This window comes from Phodopus roborovskii, unplaced genomic scaffold, assembly GCF_943737965.1.
Source record: "Phodopus roborovskii unplaced genomic scaffold, PHOROB, whole genome shotgun sequence".
Taxonomy (NCBI): domain Eukaryota; kingdom Metazoa; phylum Chordata; class Mammalia; order Rodentia; family Cricetidae; genus Phodopus; species Phodopus roborovskii.
Window position 1 is genome coordinate 17,106,525 of NW_026126413.1, and position 18,111 is coordinate 17,124,635.

The 18,111-nt window shown below is 40.5% G+C and overlaps 1 protein-coding gene across 2 annotated transcripts in view; it reads right to left on the bottom strand.

Annotated features, from left to right (window-relative positions):
* Rnf180 (ring finger protein 180) overlaps positions 1–18,111 on the bottom strand; it is a 143,409-nt gene that overhangs the window by 100,050 nt on the left and 25,248 nt on the right. The window contains exons 3-5 of one of the 2 annotated variants that reach the window (XM_051182891.1): positions 9,762–9,857; positions 7,171–8,130; positions 4,182–4,217 (exon numbers count right to left, since the gene is read on the bottom strand). In XM_051182891.1, coding sequence (XP_051038848.1) covers positions 4,182–4,217; positions 7,171–8,130; positions 9,762–9,857 — 1,092 coding nt within the window. The remainder of the gene's footprint in view (positions 1–4,181; positions 4,218–7,170; positions 8,131–9,761; positions 9,858–18,111) is intronic. The other variant, XM_051182892.1, reaches the window with a different exon arrangement.

Consider the following 18,111-nt stretch of genomic DNA (forward strand, 5'->3'; position numbering starts at 1 on the left):
AGTCTCACGTTTTATAAAATAGCACAATTAACTTGAACTCATTTAGATCGCTAAGAAAGACGCATGGGAACTGCTGTAGTGACTAAGTGGTTATTGTAAATCATTCTACACACACATACACACAGTCAGTTATTTCAGGGTTTCATGCACAATGCTTGCTATCCTGAAGCATAACACAAACTATTTGTACACAGTTTCCTGTGGCTTTCAAAGGAAGATCTTTCAAATAGGTCCAGAGAGGCATTGCAGAACAAAGCTTTTTCAGTTTAAACTGAATGACACAGAAATATTATATAGTTCACAAGTAGTAACTGGTTGATTTCCCCTCCCACACTGATCCCAATTTGTACAGATCTTGTCCCTTTCCCTTTCCCTGGGAGACAGTGCATGTCTCTCTTAGGGTCCTCCTTGTTTCCTAGCTTCTCTGGTGTGGACTGTAGGCTGGTGATCCTTTGCTTTATGTCTAATATCCATATATGAGTGAGCATATATCATGCTCCTCTTTTTGTGACTGAGTTACCTCACTCAGATTTCTTTTAGTTCCTTCCATTTGCCTGTGAATTTCAAGATTTCATTGTTTTTTTCTGCTGAGTAGTACTCCATTGTATAAATGTACCAATTTTAAAGAGAACTCTGGCACCAGGGAAAAATGTCCAGAGACCTACAAGGATTACTCCAACTAACAATCTAAGCAATATGGGAGAGGCTACCTTAAATGCCCTTCCCTTATAAGGAAATTGATGACTACCTTATATGCCATCCTAGAGCCTTCATCCAGTAGATGATGAAAGCAGAAGCAGACACCCACACCTAAACACTGAGCCCAACTACTGGAATCCAGTTGCAGAAAGGGAGGAGTGATGAGCAAAGGAGTCAAGACCAGGATGCAGAAACCCACAGAAACTGATGACCTGAACAGGGGAGCTCATGCACCCCAGATTGATAGCTAGGAAACCAGCATAGGATAGACCCAAACCTCTTGAATGTGAGTGTCAGTTAGGAGGCTTGGGCAATCTATAGGGCCTCTGGTACTGGATCAGTATTTAACCCTATAACGCTAACAGACTTTGGGAGCCCATTCCACATAGAAGGATACTCTCTCAGCCTAGATACATGGGGGAGGGCCTAAGCTCTGCTCTAAATGATATGACAGACTTTGAAGATCCCCCAGAGTAAAGCGCGGCATGGAAAACTTCAGACTTTTAACTTTTATGAGCAGAGGCAAAATTTCCTCTAGTTCCAACAATACAGAGAAAGAAAAATACAACATAATACTCAAAGTAAAGTTCACTGTGAGAATGTGAGACCTGCTTGGTAACTGATAATTAATACCAACACTGAAGTACACCATCATGAGATTAATGCAGAAAGCATCTGACGAAAGTCTACACTCATGGTGATGCTTTCTCCACCCTGTAAGAGCCTCAGAGAGAATGTACACAGAACCAACTGGATATCTAAGTCCTCACACTTAAAGAAAAACGACCAAGTGTTTTCTTGCTTGTATTATGAAAGATACAGGGTTTCTCCCCCCTTCTTCTAGTCAGTATTATCCCGGGGTTCCACCGATGTATTGGTAGGCAAAGGAAAGGGGGAGGGAGAGAAGCTATGTTAGAAAGGGAGAACTATGGCTGTTTTTATCAGCAAACCAAGTGCGGTGGGTTGAATAAGAATGGTCCTCACAGGCTCATATATTTCAACACTTGGTCATTAGCAAGTGGTGCTACTTGAGAGGGATTAGGAGGTGTGGCCCTTTTGGAGTGGGTGTGGCCTTGTTGGAGGAAGTGTGTTACTTTGGGTGGGCTTGAGGTTTCAAATGCTGAAGTTGGGCCCAGTGTCCCTCTCTTCCTGATGCCTGCTTTCTCCCCAGCACCATGTCTGCCTGTGTGCCTCCATGCTTCCCACCATGATGCTAATGGACTAACCCTCGGAACTGTAAGCTAGCCCAATTGAATGTTTCCCTTTGCAAGAGTTGCCGTTGCCATGGGGTCTCTTCACAGCAATAGAACACTGACTAAGATACCAAGCAATCATCTCAGTAGAAAATACCAATTTTGGCATCTACCGGAAGAGTGGACCACCATTACTAATAGGTGACAGCTGAAAGAGTACAGCATACCAGATCAACATAGAGCATTGTATTTCCATGCATTACAACGAAGAACTAGAAATTGACATTTTAAAAATCTCCATAAGTAGCATTAAAACGTGAATTATTTAAGAATGAATCTGACAAGAGATGTCAAGTACCCGTACTCCCTGAATCCCAAGATAGAAAGCCAAAACCAAAATACTTTAATCGTTAAAAATGTATAATTTAAACAAAAATAAAAATTATTTTTTCCTTAAAAGATAGAGGACCCAGATATAAATCTAACTAACCATTTATAAGTTCTGAATGTTGAAATCTGCAAACACTAAAGAAAGCTCAAAGGTCTGCATGTGGGAGGGAAGGTCGATTATGTTCATGGACAAGGAAAGTCACAGTAAACACGACATGGCTCTGCAATTTGACCTCTAGATGTAATACAGTTTCAAAGTCCCAATAGAATTTATCGTCAAGTTTCATCCCAAATTTCCTATGTGAAACCACAGGATGCAAATTTTCAAAAGGAACAACAAAGCTGGTGGGGGGCAATAGCACAGAATTTTGCTTTATGGTCTTCTATGAAGCTCTAATGGAAAAGGCTCTACTTTCACAGAACAGGGATAAAGAGATCAACAAACAGAAAGTTACATACATGGCCTACTGACTTTTCAATTAAACCACAAAAACATTTCCATGGAGAAAGGATGCTGCTTTCAATAAATGGTACAGGAACAACTGCATACCATGAAAAACAACACTTTGACTTAAACCTCATATTTGACTTTTAAAATGTTAGTTCAACATAAATCAAAATTCTATCTGAGCATTAAACTTTCAGAGAAAAAAAAACATTGGCAAAAAATGTTTATAAACTAAAACTATCTAAGAGGTTTAAAATATGCTATTGTACCCCACACTGGAGCAATTAAAAACTATATTTGAGCAGTTGGACTTTCAAACATTGGGTTTGCTTTCCAGGAAAGTATTGCAACATGAATACAAAGACAAACAGGCTGGGTATGATAAAATATATTAGTATAGTAGTATAAATCACACATCTGATGTAGGATTTGTACCCAAATATTTGAAGAGTTCTTATAATTGGGACATGTAATAAATAATTAAGTCAAAACATATATAAAAGCCAGAAATGTCCTTTGCCTTCTTGGCATCCCCATTTTTACCAGAGAGCTGCCTGGAATGTCTGGAGGCTCGGATTCCCAATCTGGTTCCTTAATGATTTTAGGGTTACCTCTTTGACTGGCAAAGGTAAGAGTAAGTAAGACAAAATCCCTTCTGGTTAGAGAACAGAATTTCTGGCCTGACTGGATTGATTTCATGGCCAAGGGGCCACCCGCCGGCAGAAGCAACTATCCCTAGGAAGGCAGACTCACCTCAAACCCTGCCAATTGATGGGTGGAATAATTCTCCTTTAATGAGATACCTTCCCTTCTCTAGTTCAGCACTGTCTGTTCTAGAGGCAGAGACCAGCAGCTTTCAAAAGTCTTGCCAGCTTTTCCAAATTACTCAGAAAAAAGGGAAAGCCTAACTTCCTTTCTCCATCTACCTCCTTACTAAGCATGGCTTCCCTAACACTTTTGGCTTCCCCTTCTGTCTTCCATTCCTCTCATCTGGGCAGTGCTGAAGTTTACAGCTTGCCTATCTGCAGTGCTTCCCTTTTTAACTCTAGTAAAATGGTCCTCAGGCTTATACAGGAGTGCACAAAAAGAACACATTAGAAGAAGGTGACACTCAGGCTTTGTTGAATAGAACTATTGAAAATTGGCTGTAGCTTCTCTTTGACAGGAATTTTATTTATATCTTTCAAACTAAGAGTTTTAGTAATATATTAATACTATTAATAATAATTTCTAACATGGTTTATAAATAAAATAAACACATGAAATTAGGGGGTCTGGCACTGGTAAACGTCATATTAGAGTAACAGGAGCAGAAAGAATTAAAGAGCGGCAGCTGTTTGCCTTCATGGATGCAGTAAGAAATCTCATCCTTTGCTGTGTAGAATACACAGTGGTACAGCCACCCTGGGAAACAGTCTGACAGTGTCTTGTATAACTAAACACACACTTACCATATGCTCCAGCAACCCCACTCCTGAGCATTTACCCTAGAGAAATAAAAAATACATTAATTTATTCGAAATTATGTACATGAGTGTTTATAACAGTTGGATTCATAACTGTTCACAGAGACAATCTACTCATCTTTTTACACTGGAGAAATCATGGCTTGTTTATAGGATGGAATACTATTGAGCAGTAAAAAGAACACACTATAGCTATAGATACATGCAGTAAATTGATAAATATCACAGACAAGTTTGCTTAGTAAACAATGTCAGTCTCTCCAGTGCATGCTTTATGATTCTACTTCTACATCATTATTTTATAACATTTGCAGTAAGTGAATAATAAACTAATGGAGAAGAGATTAGTGATCCTCAGGGGTTGGTTAAGGATGAAAAAAGCAAGACTTGAAAGCATGCAGGAAATGGGATTCCTCTATATCCCCACTGTCTGGGCATGAGATGAACCTTATAAGCATTTAAATCACAGTTTATACCAGGAGTAAACACATTTTAATACTTGAAAATGAAGAAGACAATGTTTGATTGGAAAGAGACTTGGAGGTTGAATACAGCACAGTGCTATGCTTGCCCCAAAGATAACGCTCAATACATCTTTATTCAATTGACTGTAGTTTCTCTTTCGAAAGCAATCTTGTATCTTCAAACTTTTAGTGTTTTAGTAAAATAGTAATATTATTTCTATCATGGTATATACCATGAAAATATTTCTAGCTTAACACTTCATTTAGAGTGTCAAGTGACAGAATTGTAGCATTCCTAACCAAGTATTTGGAACTCTAACAAATATCATTAATAAGATCTGGGTGATAGTTAGGAGGCCTGGGCAGTCTATGGAGCCTCTGGTAAGAGAACAGGCTTTATTCCTAGTGTACGAATGGACTTTGGGAGCCCACTCCCATAGAGGGATACTCTCTCAGCCTAGACACACGGGGGAGGGCCTAGGCCCTGCCTCAAAGGATGTGCTCACCCTCTCTGGGAAGCAGAAAGGGGCTGGGATGGGGGTGTCGGTGAGGGGCATGGGAGGATGGGACGGAGAGGGAACTGGGATTCATATGTAAAGTAAAATTGTTTCTAATTTAAATTTTAAAATTAATAAAAAGATACATTTAAAAAGGAAAGGGCAGAATCTGGACCCAGGGCATAGCTCAGACGGAGGCACAGCCAAGTCCCTGAGTTCTTTCCCTCTTACAGCAAGGAAGTCACCACATAGGCCTTTGCTAACTCAAGCGGCATTTGGTCAATGTTCATGGAATGAATCTTAGTTAAACACGGACAACTTGTCAAATTACCCCATTATTTTTTCTCAGACATGAACTGTCTTTGCTTAAATCAGCAAGATGGACTTTCTATTGTTACCATTATCTCCAGCTCTAACAACATGGTACACACATTGTAAAGTCAGGGATTCTCTGCTGAAGATATCCTGGGCACGCATCTGCCTGTAGCACCTGTGGAATCACCTGACCCAGCAGGTGTTATTCTCTACAGGGACAGGTTTGAATCAGATTCGTCAGTTCTGATGAACCTGTTAAACACACTAGCCAAATTCTGTGCGTCTCAATGAATAAAAATAATTTCATCTATCAAAAAATTCAATACTTAACTCTGCACTTGACCCTCTCTAAACTGTGACACTTTGTTACCAACGACCAAGGATCTAACCCAATAACCAGATCAATTCTCAAAACCCCAATACCATTTGCATAGGTCATCAGTGTATAGCAAATATAATTATCACAACTTTAAAATGTTTTCTTTGCAAAAGAATCACTTCAGAACCCTGTAAGTTGTTTTGAAGACGTTCTTTCTGAATATCATCCAACATACAATCATCTCCAATTTACTTAGATACACATAAACTTCATAAACATTTTTTATTATAGCTTCACAGAATTTTACCATGAGCAATGATGCAAAAAAAAAATACTAATTTTCTTAGTGTACACTTTGCTATTACATTATACTGTCATTTACAAATAATGTAAACTGTGGTGTTCTTATTAGTATTAGCAACAAGTCAAAAATGCAACAAATCATCCCTGTAATTACACTCTGTAACTAAAGAAGAAAACCCCACTAATCTGGCTGAAGTGCTCACTGTGGCAATTTTATAACTTATAAGTTATGAGTTCACCTAACAAATATACAAAGCAGCTTCAGCCATATTAATTCTTAGAATATCGTTAATATAGACTACTCTAATAAGAACTACCATCCATTACTAATAAGCAAACAATAAGTGTAATCTTCAAAATAGAGTTTTATACATTAATGTACTGGCTCCCAAACTGTCAAAGCTTGTCCTCCATTGACTTTAATTGGTTTCCATAGTAGATAAATCTGACTGCCTCCTTCATCCACACAACTGTGGAAATACTGTATGGAACACACAAGCAGTTGAAATGCTAGAAAATCAAACTCTGCTGCAAAATGTCAGTCTGAATAAATTCCCCTTCTATGTCTTGACATTCAGCAGTTACTCATGCCTGGACTACATGAGCATATGAATACAGTTTCTTGAATATTAAATCAGAATAAATGTGATGAAGAGTGAACGAACTGTTACCAGATTAGACTTGGAAAGACTTTAAAAAAAAAAAAAAAAAAAAAAAAAAAAAAAACATAACCTGAAATAAAATCATAGCAAAACCAATCTAAACGTGGGATAGATTGTGACAAGCCATCCAACCTCAATATCATAAGGTCCTCTCATATATTAACAGAATTGGGGAAAATTGCAAGAGGGGCTTTTTCTGAACATATATGGAGCATAGGATCAGGGCTACACAGTGCTGAAGATGGCAGGGCTGTATAATTATTAATTAACTGTACACAGAGAAGCGTGTCATCCCAACACTTAAAACCGAGGTTAATTTATAACACAATTCTTCTAATTACCCTCGGTTCCGAAAGCGCCAGTGCTTATGAAGCTGTTTTTATTTGTGCTAAACTCTGATTTTAAAGCACTTACCTGCTTCTGTAGCCATCTTTCATGCCTCCTCCGTTGCCTTCGTAGAGTCCTTAACTTGCTCCTCTCTCTGCTATTCAGCCTGTGGTTAATGGTGCTCAAGGGGAAACTGGCAGAGTGCAGAAAGTCCAGAGGAGAGAGGTGTTCTTCTTGGTCAGAGCTGTCCAGCACGCCCCTCCCTGCTGAGGGCAGATCCATCAGGAATGTCAGGCTGTTAGCATTAGCGTGGTCTGCATACAGGGAAGAAGCTTCTAGGCCACACTGAAATTCTCTTCCTCTTTGTGCCTGGGTCTCATGGGGAGACACAGAAAGTCTGTGCAGCAGCATATTCGGATCAAAACTGGGTGGGTTTTGAAGGGAGCAGCCACTTTTCCCACACGGCGAAGCCAAGCCCGAGAGGTCAACGGGCTGGGTTTCGTTTAGCTGGGGATAGGCAGCAGTCTTACTATGGATTTCATAGAAAGTGGGTAATAAAGGCAGTGTCTCATTGATGTTCAGGTCCAAACTGTATGACTTTCTATGTGACGCTCTGGAAGTGCACCTGCCGGTCACAAGCCCAGGGACAAAAGGCTGGTATTTTGGATCCCAAGCTTTGAAGAGCAGTTTCTCATTCTTAGTCTCAAAATATGTGGCTCGCACCTCCAGGCAGAGAGCTTCTGTTAGTCTTCCGAGGCTGTTATTGTTTCGGGCCATGTTCAAAAGCCCGTGGTTTCTGATTTTGGAGCCACCACCTGTCACCAGAGCCTCCTTATCACAACCTGACCAGACTCCGGGATGTGACAAGTATTTCAGCTCTGGCCTCATTAGGTTGCCTGCCCGCGCTGGTTGGTGATCAGTCCGGCTCTTGCAGAGATGTACAGCTGCAAGCTGGCCACAGGAACATGTTGGAGTGCTGACAAAATTAAAGCCCCCTAATCGGGCCCCACAGAAAGGACAATTCAGTTTCCCAACTGTCCACTGGGCCTACAGGTAGTAAAGGAAATAAAGACAATGCTTCCATTGTAAACTGACCAGAGAATGAGTTTAAAAGAAAAGAAAAAAGAGCGATGACATGAACATTTTTTATATTACTGAAAAGGTTAGCTTTCTCTGTTTTCTGATTAGTAGACAGAACAGCAAAGGGAAACAAGCTTTCCAGTAAACAGAGATAAGCAAGCAGCTACAAACTACTAGAATGATAACATATTGCAAATCATGCCTAGTTGAACAACCAAGAATTCCTAAAGAAAGTCTCTGAACAATAGGTTGAATACAGATACAGTGTGAACTAATGAAAAGAAAAATACTCCATGGAACCAGGAAGCAAATCAAGTCTACAGAGCTTCATTTGCAAGTGAAATCTCACAGAAAGTGTCTGTTCTGATTCACTTCTTGCATGCCAAGCATGGGGTATGGGGCGGGGGATGGGGGAATGGACAGACTTTATCAGCCAACAGAATAAAGAGTTCCCTGGCTTTCTATACACAACCAAGAAGTACGGATCGCCTAGCTCAGTACTGGTGTATTTCCATACTCAGATTAGAAATTAATGAACTGCTTTTAAAATTGTCAAGAAAGACAGTGAGGCCTCTGTAGGTTCTAATCTATTCTGTGGCATTCTGGACACTTAGGAGTGGGACACCAGTATGCTCTGAGGAAATCCTGATGTAAGCACAGATTCAAGTGAGAGCCACCATGTGTCACTTTAAAAAACAAGACAAAACAAAACAAAACAAAAAAAAAAAAAAAAAAAAAAAAAAAAAAGAAAAAAGAAAGAAAAAAACATGTTACTTGGTGAAAAAATTAATTACTGTTTTCAAAGGTTAGATTCCTTATACTTTTCCAAGACAAGTATTTAACAATGCAAAATAAAATATCCAAAACGTGCAATTCACAAAAGTTTTTTTTCTGACAATATTTGATTAAATATCACTTAACAGCAGAACATTCCTATTTTCATCCATTCAGTAAGAGACACCGATTATCCTGCTTATTTTATATGTGTGTATAAACGGTGGATGCATAAAAAATTTCACTCACTGGATGTAACAGGCACAACTGCAGGCCACAAGGATACACTACTAGCAAAGGATAGAAGAATTTCCTGGCTTGGTAGTGTTTGTGTTCTACTGGAGGACATAAGAAATTAATGAGACGAGAGCAAGCTGAGCGTCGGTATGTTTGGATGGATGTGCGTGTGTGACTGTGTACTTGTGTGCCATTGTATCCTCATGTGTATTTCCCGGTGGGATGTAAGATAGTGTCATGAGCCTGCACACTACAGGTGCACACAGCAGAGGGGAGGGGGAGGCAGTGAGAAGGTGGACAGTGGTGGGCAGCTGCTAGGTTGCTAGGCAACGTCTCACTGACAACAAGAAAGAGCCATGGAAATGGGGGGACAACCCAGGTCGGTATGTGTGAGCACATTTAGAGACTAGAAATGCCAGGTGCAAAGTCATACAGAGAAACACTGTAATGCTCCCGTGGGAGAGCGAAGCCATCAAGAGAAATGTGATCATTCACATGCACTGAAACAACACATCTACGAAACTAGAGCACAGGAGTATTCCGAAGGCTATATATCCCTAACTTTACTCAGGAACCCAGAGACTTACTTGTTGTATTAGGCAGCTTATCCACTCTGGAAGGGCGTCTATATTCATGTGCCATAGACCACAAGTGTTTTGAGCATCAATTGATTCATGTCTGTCCTGTTATGGGAAAATGAATATTAGCAATTATCATTTCAGAATTTACTTCACGATTCCCCATATTAAAGAAAAATAAAAAAATAAACCCCCAATTTAGTTAGAAATAAAATATACACTGCCTTCTTTCCCTTGTTCTCATCAGCAAAAACTAGAACCAAGTTACTTCTTTTTTTTCAGGTAATAACTACTACCTATGGTTCAAAAATTATTGGTGAATGGCTTATCTAGTATCCCATTTTTATTTCTCTGTGTGAGAATAAATAGTATTGTTTGTAGGAACTGCCCTCAACCTTAAAGCTCTGACTTTTTTTGGATTCTACTGCCAATAAATAAAGACGTATGTATATCCTCTAGGCAACCACTAACAAATGTGATGGATGGGGTAAAGGATGCTGAAGAATCTGACTTGCTAAGGACCAGCAGAAGTGGGAGGTCTCTGGCTGTCCTCTGGCCTGCTCTCCTCACACCATCAAAACATTGGGACAGATTCCCTGAGCACAATGGGTCACAGAAGAATCTCCATGGACAGGCCATGCTAAGTTCCCCCGGCTGTAACCACAAGAGCACATCTCTTGTACAAGGATTAACAAACATTTAAATGGAGGTCTAAAGTAGCCATGTACAATGTGATAAATAATTGAGACATAATAGCTTCCCATGTTGTGAGAAACATGGTAGGCAGAGCAGGGTGAAGCTTTGTGTCTTCATTAGGTATGTGACCTCGGGCCAGTAAATATATACCTCAGCTTCGCCACTATAAATTACTGTTAGGAGACTGTAAGGAATCTAAGGACTCTCCAGGGGCCCAGGAAGGTGCTGGCTGAGATGAACACAGAAAGTACAGGCTCCCACCACACACCATTTCTCAGGGTCAGATTTTACAATTACCGAATCATGGTGCTTTCTCTCAGATTTCCTGTGCAATAACACAGTTTTCACTCTGGTCAGGTTAGCAAAATAACAGACAAGGAAGCGTCTATCACCTATTAACTGTAACATCTTGGTATGTGAAAGGATTGGGGTTGATCATCTCAGAGTGTATTTCATGAAATCATCTACCTTAAAGTATGACTTGGAGACAAGACACCCCAGAATAATTTCTGTTCAATCTATGTATAATTTCCCAAACTGAACCCTCCTGGGCCCTACAACTACTTTTCTATCATTACATCATAGTAGATATGGATAAAACATATGGTGTGATTTATTTATATACTTGTGAGATCTGTAAGAAGTACAGCTCAATCGAATTTCCTTTAGGGGAACAAAGCAATGGCTTAACGATGTAAATTAAAAGGAAAATGGATGTGAGGCATTGTTCCATGTCAGACCACATTCATTACAGTATTTCAGGTACTATCAAGTATAATCAGTAATCGCTGACAAGGAATACTCACAAATAGTAAGAGCAAGCAGCTGTGGTGTGCTGATACATAACACAGCAAGTACGGGCTAACAGTAAAATAGTATACATTTCAAAAAGGAAAAAAGTTGTAACATTTTTTTTTTTACCATACTAAATAATGGAAGTTTGAGGGGGCAGATATATTTAACCTGATTAAATATTACACAATACATACATATCAAAACATACCACCATCTTATTAAAATATAAAACTTTTAATATTCTGGGTATTAGGTAAAAGTCAAATTTAATAGAGAGAAAATAAAAGATCTTGAACTATTTTCTCTTCTAACATCTTAGTCTTATAACAGAGGTTGAAATAATTTCAAGGAGGAGCTAGAAAGTCTTCTGTAAAGCATTTCAGCTGCTGAAGGAAGCATCAGCCAAGATGCCCAAACTCCAACTGAGTTAGCAGAAGAGAACTTTCCTGGTTTTCCATGTCAATGATGAGAGCATTGGAACAGTGCCAGTCAAGTGTGTGAACACATGAAGAGGCCACAACAAAGCAGACGAAAAGTTAGGAAAGGGGTGGCTATGGTAGGATCAGTCTCCAACTCTCATTCCCTAATATCTCGTCAAGGGAATGCCAAGAACATAGGAACTGGATTTTTGATTCCTTTCCTTGACACAATGGCATAGGGAAACACGGGCAGAAAAGAAGGTGATTACTGGTTTCAATCATATGTATGTATGTATGTATGTATGTATGTATGTATGTGTGTGTATGTATGTATCTCTTAAATTGATAGCTAAACTAGAAGTGTAAATGGAGGACTTCCAACAGGCATGGAATTGGGGAGCACTCCTGAGACTAATGAGAGATTAAACAGCACACTGCAGTAAAGTACAAAGCACATGAGAACAGGGGGTGATCCACCGTGGCAGTGGAAATCAGAAGTAAATAGGGGTTCTATTTACTTCTATTAAGGGGTTCAGCGGAACTTTACCTGTCTCCAGGTAAGAAGGGCGTTTAGGTCAGAAAGAAACAGAGCGGCGTACAAGGAGAGCTGGGAAGACCCCGAAGAAATGAGGGATGCTCTGCAGTAAGGCAAAAGAGCAGCTGCTGAGGACTGGACTCTGTCCTCACTGGGAACAGCACCCCAGCAAACGAGACTGCCATGCAGACCTGTAAGAAAGATGGCCAAGAAATGCTGTTTGGTAAAAAAGTAAAGAAATGGTTGCAGAACGCCACATATCCATCCTAGGATGGGAATGGTCACACGGATATGCATTGGTTAGACTAACAGAAATGTTCACTTCAGTACAAAAACTATACCCAAGTAAAAACCGATCAAAGCAAGCAAAGAGGGTGAAGTTATTTTCTAAGGAAACTGATATGGACAGGTGGAAAACGGGCTTTCCTCCTCAGCACTCAATGACAGAATGATGCTGAAGGCAGGGCAGGATTTTCAAGACAAGCTAGGATCCTGAGGATCAGTATCTAGAAAGGTACCTGGAAATACGCATGCATCTGCCATTATCTCTGCTCCCTACATTCTGATCCAAGGGCTCTGCTCCCTGCATTCTGGTGCAAGTGTTCCAATGGGCCCTTGCACAGCCCAGGTGGCTAGTCTGGAAGGTACCAGCTGTAAACTTCAGTGGTATTTGTGTGCTACTCACAGACGCCAAGAGCTATGTAGCGAGGCTTTCTCCACCCAGATTCCAAAAGATGTAGGCAACTGCATGGAATCATTCCAAGAATTTGGCATGGCCATGGAGTCATTGCAGCCTGAGACAATGGGTGTGGGCCAGTCTTGAGACCACAGACACAGATATAGAAAGCCATTAGCACTCAACTCCAGGAGAGCTGAAGACAGGAAGACTCGAATCCCTAAGAGCTGTTGCATGGGCAAAACCCAGGCAAGGCGTCAGGGCAGAGGTCCAGAGGTTTCTGTACCCTGCAGGCACCGTATCGCCAAGATAAGCTATCAGAGCAGGGCTGCAGAGGCTTCTGGATCCTGCCCTGCAGGGAAAGGGGTCAAAGAAGGTAGTGTTCCCCTTTGAAATTTCAGCACCCTCCACCCTGTTGGATTTCATGTCTACTTGAGAACAGCTGTCCCTTTTTTTTTTTTTTTTTTTTTTTTTTTTTTTCCTTTTGAAAACTGTCTTTCCTATGCCTGCCTGGCCATTGTGTTTTAGAGGAACTTAGCTAATTCTGATCTCACTGGCTCCCATCTGGAGGAATGTGTGAGCTCTAGTCTCATCTACATCTGATTTACATGAGACTGGGCTTGACAAGCTTGAAGGGGCACTGCAAGGCCTTCAGACTTTGGAGTTAATGGGAGGGATGGATTGTATTTTATGTTTTAAAAGAGCATGGATTGAGGTGGGCACAAAAAGCACTTAGGCTCCAAGCTTGAATCTTAGCTCCCAGTGGGTGGTGCTTTTGGAAACTTCAGGAGCAGCATGTGGAGGAATTGGGTTCCTGGGAGCAGGACTCTGAAGTTTCCAGCTGGTCCTCTTCTCTGTCTCCTGTCTGTCATTATATGAGGAACATGCACTGAGCACCCACACTCACATGGCACACTGTGCTACCTCACTCAAGGCCCAGAACACAGAGCCAGGTGACCATGGGATGAATCATCTTAAATGATAAGCAACTTACTCCTTCTTTCAACAATTAGAAAGTTTCAAAGATGACCAAGGATTCAGCTACAAGAGAGCGAATGACATTAGGACCACGGAGAACTGATGTGAGAGGAGGACAGAGGAGGTTATACCCAGGAGGACAGAGATGGGTTATACACAAACACCATGCCATTGTCTGTAAGGACAAGAGCACCTGTAGAGGCTGGTAGGATTCTGGAACTAACTGCTCACAGATAGCAAAGACGACAGAGAAGGAAATCTCAGAGACTGGAAGTAGCTGACCCAGCCCCAAAGACAAGAATGTTGAGGCCTAAAGGAGCTGGCAAAGTTTTTCTACAAGCTGACAGCCCTTCCACACCAGGATGGCGGGTCTCCTAAAACTACCATGGGCAGGAAGCCCTGTGGGTTCTTTCAATTATCTCAAGCAAACACATCTTGAACTTTATTGAGGGAAGCACTTCAAGCTATACTGGGTCTCTACTTGCTCATTCAACAGCAAGCAGACTGCATGAAAAGAAGAAAACACATCTGAATCCTTCCACTCATAACATAATACAATTACAGATGCTGCAAGCTTACTACCTCACCCCCGGGGGCGGGGGGGGGGAGACTTATAGCATTGCTAAGTCACTGACAATTCTAGGGCTTCAAACTTTAGTCTAAGAACTCTATGTAGGTACCACTTTCTGCAGCCCTTGAGTAGCAACTTCCAGCAAGTTCTGGAGAAAATACAAGTGGCACTCGAGAAAATAATGGTGGTCAAGGTCAGTCAGGTGGCACTCAAGAAAATAATGGTGGTCAAGGTCAGTCAGGAGTCTGCTGAAGGATTACCCCGGAACAATGCTTCCTTGGACATAGTCACACATCACCAGCATCTCTTCTTTCCAACCCCAGTGACTACACACTAAATGTACTACTTAATCTTCCTCCATGAAGTGAGATGGGGAACCTGGAAATGGCTTTTGAATCTGGTTCTGTGCACCTATATACCTGACTTTTTAAAGTCTGACCATGAGCACTCTACAGTGACAGTACAGTTAGCCTCTTTCTAAGTCATGTGTAATTTAAGATGACTGGGGGAAAAAAAAAAATCACAAAACTTAGAGACCTCTGCAATTCCAAAATATTTTAGTCAGAAGTTTGGGAAATCTGCTGTCTAAGGTGAAGTATGTGAGCAACAAAACAAAACAAAAATGGATTTGCAGTTGTTTAAATGTTCCTAGATTTTAAAAATCCCATTTAATGTTAGCATCCATAGGATTGTCATCATTATAAATACATTCTTCCAGAGAGAAAAATTCATCTCCAAGTACATTTCCAAATATATTATTTTCTAAATAAATTATTCTCTGCATATATGATCTTCAAATCTGTGGATCCAATGAACCAGAAAATCAAATCAGAAAAAAAGCATCAACAGGTACAGTAATTTATTCCTAAAAATGCCATATGATGAATGCTTACATAGTTTAAATTATATTGGATATTGTAAGCAAGCCAGAGATGCCTTAAGATGCACAAGAGGATTCACAAGTCTATATGCAAACACCCCGTATGGGCTGTGAGCATTTGCACATTTTGGTATCTGCGTAGGGTCCAGAAACTAATCTCCCAGAGCTATAAAAGATGACTGTAATTTTATTTCCTCCATAGCCTAACAATCAAGGTCTAGGTTGTTCATGCTGGGAACAATATTTAGTTTCTTGAAAATTCTCAATATAGATGTTGAAGTAGTGACCTTTCTTTTTTTAGTTACTAGGTCCAAATCTCATTGAGTGGTAAATTGCATGGAATGTCTAATTAGTAGTCATTATGTCCTCAGAACATATGACAGTGCCTGAAATGCTGTGGACACGTGCATGCTGGATAGTGAAAGATACCTGCTTGGCCTCAGGATGTAGCTTTCCAACATTCGCTGTAACCTTTACCATCCCCAGTCACTTTGATTTTTTTCTCTGAAGCTTAACAAAATTACATGGATGACACCACATGCGCTTTATTTTTTTGTACACTGTTGGGAAGTTTTCACTTAAAAATTGAAATTAACATTTTGCTTCTGTATGGGCCATGATCCATTAAATCAAGTTTTAATCTGTTTAATAAAAAATTGGGGAAATTGACTGGAAGTGACTCAACAGAAGGCAACAGCATAGTTTTCCCTAAAGACATTGCCTTCGAAACAAAATCAGAGTGTGGGGCTTCAGAGATTGGGGTTAACCGTGTCAGACATCCGGGCTCTTGGGCTCTCTCCACCGGAAGGTGACACCTGCACAGATTATTACAACTAGGGAATCTTAAGAGCCTCCTACTGATGGAAGCAAACTGGGATTGCCGAATACGGTCACCCTTTTCATTACAGGACCCAGAATTTGCTCTGACTTTTCAAGATTGCTTGCATATTAGCAAAAAGGATAAAATGAAAGAAGGGACAAATGAAAAATAAATTCCACACTGGTAGAAAGAAAAGCAGATTATTGACTTTCAAGTGAGCCAATGGTAGTTGACCACACATGCTTGGTGAGGAGACTTATTGACAGGTTAGGCGCTGTGCTGCGAAACTCCCACATGCCGTTTCGCTATGCGATTTTTTTCATTATTTCATCTAATTTTATAGCCTGATAGTGACCATAACCCTAAGAAACCATGACCCACTTTTAAGTATTTAGATGTTTCCTGGATGTTCCTATGTGAGCAAATATGAATGCCGTAGCTGTACACAGGTGAAGATTTACAGTTCACATTCTCACAGTTTTTATTAAGCAGAAAGTATTTACATTATGCTCACTGTGTCCCAGGAGTCACTTTCAGTATTTTTCCACATTACAGATATAAATGCTACAACAAGTAAAATCAAGCAGCTTTTCAAAAACTTGAAACTTGTCAAGGCCACATACTAACTAGTAATGCAAGGATTTCTAGCCTGCCTGATCGGCTTCAGGATTCGTGTTATCAGATAGTGAGTTTACAACTGCTACCTCCTGCACCAGATAAATGCTAGAGATCCCAGGACCGCACACTAACCTGTATCTCCTGCCTGAGCACACTCGGAGCACTGGCATTTGTTCAACACTCACAAATCACAAACCTAAAACTCACTTTGAACTTAGCCAAAATGACAGGCTAATGCGTCTGGGGAGGAAGTTCCATTAGCTGTTTCTGCTTTGTGACATCAAAATGAAGCCACTTTAATTTGAGAACTATTAATAAAACCAAACATATTTAGCAGAACGGTATTCCTTCATGCTAGAGGAACAGACCTAGGGGTGTGTGTGCATGCGTGGACATGTGCGTGTGCGTGCACCTGTGTGTGTTGCATGTGCCTGTTGCATGTGTGCGTGTGTGCTCACATGTACCTTGAAAAACTGTTATGAGATTTTTATCAAGTGAGATATAAGTAAGGAGAAGACAAAAAGTAAAACAAAAAACATAAATACTAAAATCCTAAGCCAATTTCTCATAAAGCTGGCTGGAAGATCAACAATGCTTATACATAAAATAACTTATCCTAGCAGCAGGGGGCGCTCGTGCACCTCTCTTTCATTCTGCTTTCTGAACATGGAATGGATTCAGTTTGCCTATATATACAGGATGTGCATTAGTTCTCATCATTGAACGGGACTTTATGCAGAAAATTACATTGTATGGTTTCAGTGTTTAAACGGTGATGATTTATTCCATTAAATAATATTCTCAATGATGTGTACACCTTAAAGTGTAAGCAGTAACATCTCATCAGATTCATTAAAATGAGTAATCCATATTATTTAGCTACTGCAGCTGTGCAGACCTAGGAACAGAATCTGTAGCAAGACTAACATTTATCAGTGTTATATTTGTTAATAAATGATTAAAGGGTTGCTAGTTTAAGAGACCTAAAATTGTCCGTATTCTTTGTTTTTTACGTGTACCCTGAAAAGGTCATTTCAAGGGCGCTAATCAAAAGAACAAAATGAGAAGAGGAGAGGCGATGGAGCTGGAGGGCAGGGGAGTGGAGGGGAGGAGAGAGGTGCCTGCTTCCTTCCTTTACACACTCCTCACACTAGGAACTGTAAAATTCAAAGGCCATGTCAGACACTATCAGTGGCTTTGCGTCTCTTGTGACACAGATCAAACTTTTCGGTTTGACTCAAAAGCTGGTAGCCGCCTCATGTCTTGGTAAACCCCTGCTCAACACTTTGGTGCTGTGGATGCACAGGGACTGTGAACATGCTGGGGCCGAGGCGAGGCGAGGGTTTCCACGCTCTGTCCTACACTGCCTTC